This window comes from Lactuca sativa, chromosome 3, assembly GCF_002870075.4.
Source record: "Lactuca sativa cultivar Salinas chromosome 3, Lsat_Salinas_v11, whole genome shotgun sequence".
NCBI lineage: Eukaryota > Viridiplantae > Streptophyta > Magnoliopsida > Asterales > Asteraceae > Lactuca > Lactuca sativa.
The window spans coordinates 170,917,455-170,926,916 of NC_056625.2; the positions used below are offsets into that span (position 1 = coordinate 170,917,455).

The window sequence follows — 9,462 nt, forward strand, 5'->3', positions numbered from 1 at the left end:
AACGTCCGGAGGTGGAGGACTTCAGGCGTAGTATCATGACAAACGAATATAATAGTGATCACAGTACATACAACCAATCATAAATATAATCGAAAAAGTTACATAGTTTCAAGTGTTACATGTTTCAAAATCAATTACAATATGACATCAAAAAAAATAATTTGTCGTACACCGAAGCGTTCCATCCTCAAGCCTGCGGTTACCTTAACTCATTGATTTCCTGAGAATACAAATAATTTTGAAAGAGTGTCAACAATTAAGTTGGTGAGTGCATAAGCTTTTAGATACAGAGTTTGAAATCCTTTGTTTGTAATGTAGGGTATACTCAAGAAAATCCAATATTTTCCTTATAAAAATGATGCGCAGTCTTAAATTCCAAGACCGAGTGTATGTATGTCTTTTCGTACTTGTAAAAAGGGAAAATGACTTATAAGGGTAACGATGTTTTACCCGTGTTCACATTATACCATTCATGTTTTTCTTTAACAAAAAATACCATTAAAATGTGTTTTCTGTACATATTTAACCATTGGTAACCGGATACAATAGGTATCCCGGTTTTTTCTTTATTTTTTTTTAAAAAAAATTATGTGGAAAATACGTGGCTCACCCCTGTCTCAATTAAACACCCTCACCCTCAATTAAACACTCTCAAAGCTCAATTAAACACCCTCATACCAAGATCGTTGTGTAGGGTTTTCTCAGTCGAAGGTTTCTTTGAGATTGATCATGGCTGGTCCGTCTAATACAAGAGGATCAACTTACATTCAAGTAGATGTTCATTACGATGGAATGTTTTCCCCCATTCCTCATCTTATATACTACTTGAATCAAAAAACATCAATTACAGATGTCGATTTTGGTGGATTAAATTTCAAGGAGTTCATTTATGTTCTTGAGGATGTCACAAAGGGGAAGTGTCCTGTTGTCTACTACTGTCTTGGGCATAAGTCAATGTGTGATGGGTTGACACCACTGAAAAATGATGATGACTACAGGAGGTTTCTTGATGCTGCACATGGTAACGAAGGAAAGATTAATGTATATATTGATCACTACAACGATTCGGTGCTTGACTGGATAGAGGAAGAAAAGGAAGAAAAAGGTGTTGATAGTGAAAGCTCTGATGAAGATAAAGACTCGGTCATGTCTGATGCTCTATCTGTTGATCATGAACCCGATGAAGAGGTAATACCATTGACTAAATCTGATGATCCCTTTCTTAACTATATTAGTGTTGTCCCTAGAGATGATTTTGTTGATGAGGATGATGATTCAGATAATGGAACCAAAGAAGCCCCGATTTATCCTTTTCATGACACAACTCAGAAATGGGATACAATGCAACCCATCCTTGGTATGAGGTTTTGTAACCCTCAAGAACTTAAACAGCTTGTCTCAAACTATGCAGTAGCAAACGGTTATAACCTTTGGTATGAAAAAAATGATAAAACTAGGTTGCTAGTCAGGTGTTGTAAAACTAGTGAAGGAAAGGCAGCATGTCCTTTTAGACTATGGGCTACTTGGATGAGCAATGAAAAGTCATTCCAAATTAAGTCCTTAATTAATGAGCATAACTGTGCTAGAACCTTCAAGTTTGGGTCAGTTGTTACTTACTCATGGATAGGGAAACATTTTGTTAATGATATTTTAGAAAATCCCAAAATGAGTTGCAGGGAAATGAGGGATAAAGTTGGGGAAAATTTCAATGTGAAGGTTAGTCTTGGACAATGCAGGAATGCAAAGAAGTTTGCACTTAATGAGATCGAAGGCAGTTTGAACACACATTATGAAAAATTATGGAGTTATGGAGCTGAGATATTAAGAGCTAATCCAGGGTCAACAGTGAAAATTGGGACGGATACAATGCCTGATTCCACAATTTATTTTTCTAGGATGTATGTTTGTATCAAAGGTGTAAAGGATGGTTGGATTGAAGGATGCAGGAGAGTTATAGGTGTAGATGGTTGCTTTTTAAAAGGTATTTGCAGAGGTGAGCTTCTTTCAGCTGTAGGTAGAGACGCTAACAACCATATTTACCCCATTGCTTGGGCAGTAGTTGCAGTTGAGAACAAAGAAACTTGGAAGTGGTTTCTAAACTTACTACTTAAGGACATTAACATGGGAAATGGGGCAGGATTAACCTTACTTTCTGACCAACACAAGGTATTTATCCTAACTGTTTTTTAATTGGTTACTGCTCTATTTATCTTAATGTTATGTTTATCTTGCATGTTTAGGGTCTTATTGAGGCTGTTAAAGAAAGAGTACCAGATGCTGAGCATAGGCAATGTGCTAGGCACGTGTATGCTAATTTCAAGAAAAAATTTAAGGGTGCTGCATATAGGAAGCTTTTTTGGAGGGCTGCAAAGGCCACAACTGTGCAAAGGTTTGAAGGTATAATGAAAGAGATTAGGGTGATTGATGTACAAGCATATGATCACTTGATGGAAAGAGATCCAAAATCCTGGTCTAGGGCTTTTTTTGTATTGGACAGGACTTGTGATGCCATTGAGAATGGTATTTGTGAATCTTTTAATGCTGCAATTGTGCATGCTAGGAAAAAGCCGATTATAGCAATGTTAGAGGAAATTAGGAGGTTTGTGATGGATAGGATGTATTGTAAAAGATTGAAGGGGCAGAAATGGAATCTAACCATATGTCCATCTATTAGAAAGAAAATAGTGGACAAGAGAAAACATCTAAGGTATATATACTTTATTTTATAGGTATTGGCATGTAATTCCCAAGTACTAATTTTATACTATATTCCTTTATTTTATAGGTATTGGTATGTAATTCCCAGTGGAGTGCAACAATTTGAGGTGAGGTCGGTACATGAGGTTTATGCTGTGTACTTGAACCAAAGAACATGTGCATGTAGAGGATGGCAACTAAGTGGAATACCATGCGTACATGCCATGGCTGCTATTAGTTATCTAAATGAGAATGTGGAAGACTATGTGGCAACTTGGTTCACAACAGAAATGTTTGGAAATTGCTATAAGTATACAATTAATCCTATAAATGGAAGTGAAATGTGGCCATCTTGGGAAGGTCAACCTATGTTGCCCCCGAAACGTAAAAGATTACCTGGCAGACCTAAAGTCAACAGGAAGAAGGCTGCTTCAGAAAAAGAAGGTCGACATACTATTAGCAAGAAAGGGGCTATTACAAAATGCAGCATCTGTAGAGAACCAGGACACAACAAAATAACATGTCCACTGTCCAAAGAAGGTTTTTTTCATATCAAGTATCATTCATTTACAAAAAATTATAAGTATTATCTATTAATGCATTATAAACTTTACTGCAGGACCAAGTACTAAAGCCAAAAAGAAGAAGGGTAAACATGTTCCTGATGTTGAGGATGAGTCTGAATTTGAGATTGAAGAGATGGCTGAAGTTGAAGATGAGTATGAATCTGAGTCTGAATCTGAGATTGAAGAGCTGGCTGAAAATGTTGATGAACCTGATCAGGGACAAGTTGATGAAGCTGCTGTTGAACCTGCTATTGAAGCTGCTGTTGAACCTGCTATTGAAGCTGCTGTTGAACCTGCTGTGGAAGCTGCTATTGAAGTTGCTGTTGAAGCTGTTGTTGAACCTGATCAGGAACAAGTTCATGAACCTGTTGTTGAGCATGAATTGGAACAAATTGTTGTTGAACCTGTAATTGAAGATGTTGAGGAACCTGTGCTTTTGTTTGTTATTACCCCTTAAATATAATCTACATCGTTCAATGTTGCTTTTACATAGGATTCCTTCTTTTTGACCATTATGCCCTTCATATTATTTTTTACCATTATTCACATTAAATCATATTCAAACATAAGATTCTGCAAATTGTTTGCAAAGTTGCTTTTACATAAGATTCTTTTTGACCATTATGCTCTTAGGATTCCTTCATTTTGACCATTATGCCCTTCTGCACATTAATGGGTAAAATTCTGCAAAGTTGTTTGTACAGGGGTAAAATTATGCACATTATTTATTACCCTAACAAGACAATGCATGAATGCTCATTTGTTGTTTGTACTTAAGATTAAATCATATTCAAACTTAAGAATGTACATCAGTCAATTTAGCAACAACAAAACATGTTCATTCAATCATATTCAGCAAAACAACCATAATATCCGATTACAATTTGACATTTATGCCCTTAAAAGTGATACTACAAACAACATAAACAAAACAATTACATATGTTTTGAGACTGCTAATTTTCCTAATTATCTTATCAAATTCTTCATCTGTCTTCTTTTTGTAAATATTGAAATCATGGTCCATAATTTCAATCCTCACTTCACAAGAATGTGCCCTCACTTCACAGGATTGTGCTCCCACTTCATCTCTTTTCTTCTTGTTGACTGTATCTTCTTCATTAACCCATTCCCAGAATTTGCATTTAATTTCTGGGTTATCCTAAAACAAATATACGAAAATTATTGAAAAGACATTACTACATATAGATTAAACCCGACATACCGTTGAATTAGGGCAAACCCTAAACTCTTTTCCAGGATTATCTTTGGTCGTTGAAGTCCAGATACGAGAAGGGTAGCCACAATCACAGGGATTTGCAAAATCAAGTTTCGATTTTGACTTGATTTTCTTCGATCTGGTGTTGGAGTTGTACGTAGAGGAGGAAGCCATGGATTTGAGAAAGTTGTTACAGTCTTGAAGAGTGAAGAAGAAATCGTGCTTTGAGAGTGTTTAATTGAGGGTGAGGGATTTGAGAAAGCTGTTACGTATTTTCCACATATTTTTTTTTTAAAATAAAGAAAAAACCGGGATACCTATTGTATCCGGTTACCAATGGTTAAATATGTACATGAAACACATTTTAATGGTATTTTTTGTTAAAAAAAACATGAATGGTATAATGTGAACACAGGTAAAACATCATTACCCTTATAAGTCATTTTCCCTTGTAAAAATGTAAGCAGATTTAAAAGAGTAATTGTGGTTGACACGGGTTATATATATATATATATATATATATATATATATATATATATATATATATATATATATAATCATCAGGTATTCATGATGCAATTTTTCGTGAATATTTTTATGTTTTTGTTTTAATTTGGATTTATATATTGATTTGCAGTTTGACAAATAACATTTTTGACGTGGATAGAGATGACATTTTAAAAAGTAAAAGGGTAAAAAAATAACAAACTCATCAGCATAAAATATAGACAAAATTATATAAATGGTCCTTATGATTTATACACAGTCACAAATTCCGGTTCTAGTACTTGAAAGACTAAAATACTATTACACTAACGGATGAACATTAACAGTGGCCGCAAAAACGAAATTCACGCAAGTTTTTGAAACCTCAGGGGCCATGTCCGTCAAAACAAAATAGGAAAGACTGAGTTTGTGAGATTTGGTAAACCACAATGACCATTTATGTAATTTTGCATTTTTTTTAAAAAAACATTTACTTCCTCTCTTTATGTACTTGTCGATAAATTCAAGTTTGCATTTGTTTCAACCTAGTTTTTTTATGTTTTTGTGTTTAATTTTATGTATGTTTCCTACATATGATTCGTATCACATATAATAACTTCAGCTCGTTAATTTATAAAAATGTATTATATTCACGTTTATCTACGTTTCAACGTATTTTGTTTTACATTTTCTTGTTTAATTTATGTATGTTTCTTATTTGTGATTCGGGTCAAATATAATAACTTTTGTTCATTACCTTAAAAAAATATATTATATTCGAATTTGTTTATGTTTCGACGTAACTTCTTTTTATGTTTTTCGTGTTTAATTTTATGTACGTTTACCACATTTGAGTCGAGTCAAATATTATAACTTTCATTTGTTAACCGGAAAAAATATACGCTTATTTTCATAAATGTGTTTGGTATAATAAATTCAAAGTTGTTAAATTTAGAACTTTGTTCACTAATTTATAAAATAAAAATTGATAAAAAAAAACAAAAAACTTGCTTGCATCATATATATATATATATATATATATATATATATATATATATATATATATATATATATATATATATATATATATATATATATATATATATATATATATAAAATTTCGTCTATGTTTTGACTTAATTTTTTATGTTTTCATACTTATTTTTATGTACGTGCTTTTTTCGTTCGTGATTTTTTTTACATCAAAACGCAACTTTTATCAATATAATCCTCAAAATTTAGGTTGCAAAATTCAATGTTGATAATTACGTTTTTATCTATTGTGTTGATAAAATTATAATTTTGACGATTGTATTAATAAATATTAAGTAACATCGCATTTGTTGGTAGATAAATATACAAGGTCGGTATCACTAACTAACTTCAATTTATACCGTCAAACGAAAAAATGTTATATGTGATCGAAATGATACGTAGGAGCATACATAAAATAAGCATCAAAACGTACATAAAATTTACATTGAAAAAAAAAAGAATAAAAAATAAAATAATAATAATAAATAAATAAAAATAAAATTTTATATCGAGACATACGCAAATAAGTAACAAAATCTCAAATAATAAAAATCATATTATGTGACTCGAATGTTGAAACGTAAAATTAAGCACAAAAACGTAAAAAGAAATATGTTAAAACTTAAACAAACTCGAATATAATACGTTTTTTAAGTTAACGAACGAAAGTTATTATATGTGACCCGAATGATACATAGAAACACACATAAAACTAAGCACAACAATGTAAAGAAAATAAATTACGTCGAAACATAAACAAATTCGAAAATAATAGGTTTTTTTTTTAATTAACAAACGAAAATTACTATATATGACTCGTCTCATACGTACGAAACATATATAATGTTAAACACAATAACGTAAAAAAATGACGTTTAAACATAGACAAAGTCTAACTTAAACCAACACGTGCATAAAAAACCAAGTAGTTAAAAAAATAATAATAACAATAACGTAACAAAGTTTTAAAGTAAAGCCGAAATGTTGATCGCCTTGGATTATGCCGACACATATATAAAAATAAACACATAAAAAATAATTTTTTTAAGTTAACAAACGAAAGTTGTTAATGAAAATCAAATTATATATAATATGGAGATAAAACAAGAAAATTTAGTAAATATAAGGTGAATGTAACATTTTGCAAAGTTCAAAATGAAATGTTCAAAGTGATATTTTAATAAGTTAAATGGTGAAAGATCACAAAATCATCAATATAAAATATAGACAAAACTATAAAAATGGTTCCTATGGTTTATCTATGGTTACTCACTTAGTCTCAACTATTTGAAATGACCAAATTACCCTCGTACTGCAGTTAGCAAAACATATCAATCACACAAGTTTTAGAAGCCACGGGGACATGCTAGTTAAAAAAATAGTAAGTACTTAGTTTATGACCTTTGATAAACCATAAGGACCCTTTATGTAACTCTCTCTCTCTCTCTCTCTCTCTCTCTCTCTCTCTCTCTCTCTCTCTCTCTCTCTCTCTCTCTCTCTCTCTCTCTCTCTCTCTCTCTCTCTCTCTCTCTCTCTCTCTCTCTCTCTCTCTCTCTCTGTGTGTGTGTGTGTGTGTGTGTATATGTGTGTGTGTGTGTGTGTGAAAATTCAAATGAAAACAATTATGAAATCGAGAACACGAGAATATATACGGGTCACATATTATTATTTTTTTGCCGTAAAACCCTTCGATGTACCAGCATGACAGAAGAATGTAATATTCATATGTAAATATAACGGTAAATATATTATCGTATATTTCAAATCTACCACTTAAAGGCTTTAGCATACTGGGACAACGGAACACATAACTTTCATATATAAATAATTATATTCGTATATGAATAAATATATGTCTATTCATACGTTATTATTCATATGTGAATATAACGGTTCGTAGAGAATGTAGTGGTGGCAAGGATAGTAGTGGTTGGGGCAGTGGTATTTGCGGTAAACGTGAGAATATAATTGTTTCATTTGAATATATATATATATATATATATATATATATATATATATATATATATATATATATATATATATATATATATATATATATATATAAAGAGAGAGAGAGAGAAAGAAAAGAAAGAGAGCTAGGTTCAAACATGAATTGACATCTATTGTGCGGACGTGTGGACAATGTTATTCTGTGAGAATGATAAAGAAAATATGTTGTTAGATAATGTGAATATGTTTAATCTTACATAACTATTGATATTATCATGCATTCTCACCAATTAAATCGTCTATATGGTTATTATAGAGTTTTTTGATACTATTCTCATTTTTTTAGAATGTTGTTACAATTTTGTCTGAGTCGTATTCTGTAAGAATATAAATGAGATAAAAACGATGCATAAGAACAAAAATGAATAAGAATTAGTGAGAATGTATGGAAATGATAATAATTGTGTGATTTTGAACATATTCACATTACTAAACAACTTATTTTTTTAGTAATTCTTATAAAATAGCATTGTCTGCACGTCTGTGTTCATATATATATATATATATATATATATATATATATATATATATATATATATATATATATATATATATATATATATATATATATATATATATATATATATATATATATATATATATATATACACCCCACCCCTAGCCTATCGACCACTCATGTTTAGACAGCAAAAACTATAATAATATTATCTAGTCATCTACTTTTGATTTAAAAATTATACAGGTACAATTTATGGAAAAACATCATTTCAATATAGATTATAAAAGCTGATAAGGTTTATTATTATATTACAAATAATTATGTATTGATGGTGGAGAAAATGACATTAGATAAATTTTGTAAACGTTGAGAAACACTACTATGAGCGTTATAGCGGCTGGATTAATATAAGTTTTGAGTTCAAAACCAAACACACTTTCTTGATTGCATGTTTGAGTTCAATGAATAATATAACAAAAAAATATGGATTCAAAGTTTTTTTTTTACGGCAAATCTAACTATTCTCCTAAATTCTAACGAGATTTGAACCCTCGATCTTAATGAGGGATGACAACACCGAATACCGCTAGTCTAGAAGCTGAAAATATATTTTCGTGAAATAGCTCTAAGCCTCTAATTAAAAATGATATATAGTTATCTGTATTGGGTGTTTCACTTGTCACAAGTTTTAAAGAAAAATATTTTAAAATCATTAAAGCTAGAGAAACTTCAATCAAGAGATTATAACTATAGTCTTTAGGCCTTTCTTTTAGATTTACAATACTACTCTTTTTTTCCTCATTGGTAGTTAAATAAAATCTCTGTCGTCATCGATACAGAAAAAAAAAAAAAAAAAAAAGAATCTCTTGGCAACAAAGGGCCAAAATGTTAATTGCCACGACCTTCCTATCAACAAATCATGCATCTGATGAGTTTATCTTGTTCACAAGTTATTATTGTTTATAAAAAAAAACTTACTTTTCATATGCT

General features: G+C 30.9%; 1 protein-coding gene across 1 annotated transcript; it reads left to right on the forward strand.

Annotated features, from left to right (window-relative positions):
• The first annotated feature begins 729 nt into the window (after positions 1 to 729).
• Positions 730 to 3,720, forward strand: LOC122196142 (uncharacterized). The gene is made up of 4 exons (XM_052769855.1): positions 730 to 2,166; positions 2,241 to 2,707; positions 2,786 to 3,237; positions 3,317 to 3,720. Exons 1-4 carry the CDS (start codon positions 730 to 732, stop codon positions 3,718 to 3,720), a joined length of 2,760 nt encoding a protein of 919 aa, XP_052625815.1.
• Positions 3,721 to 9,462: the final 5,742 nt, after the last annotated feature.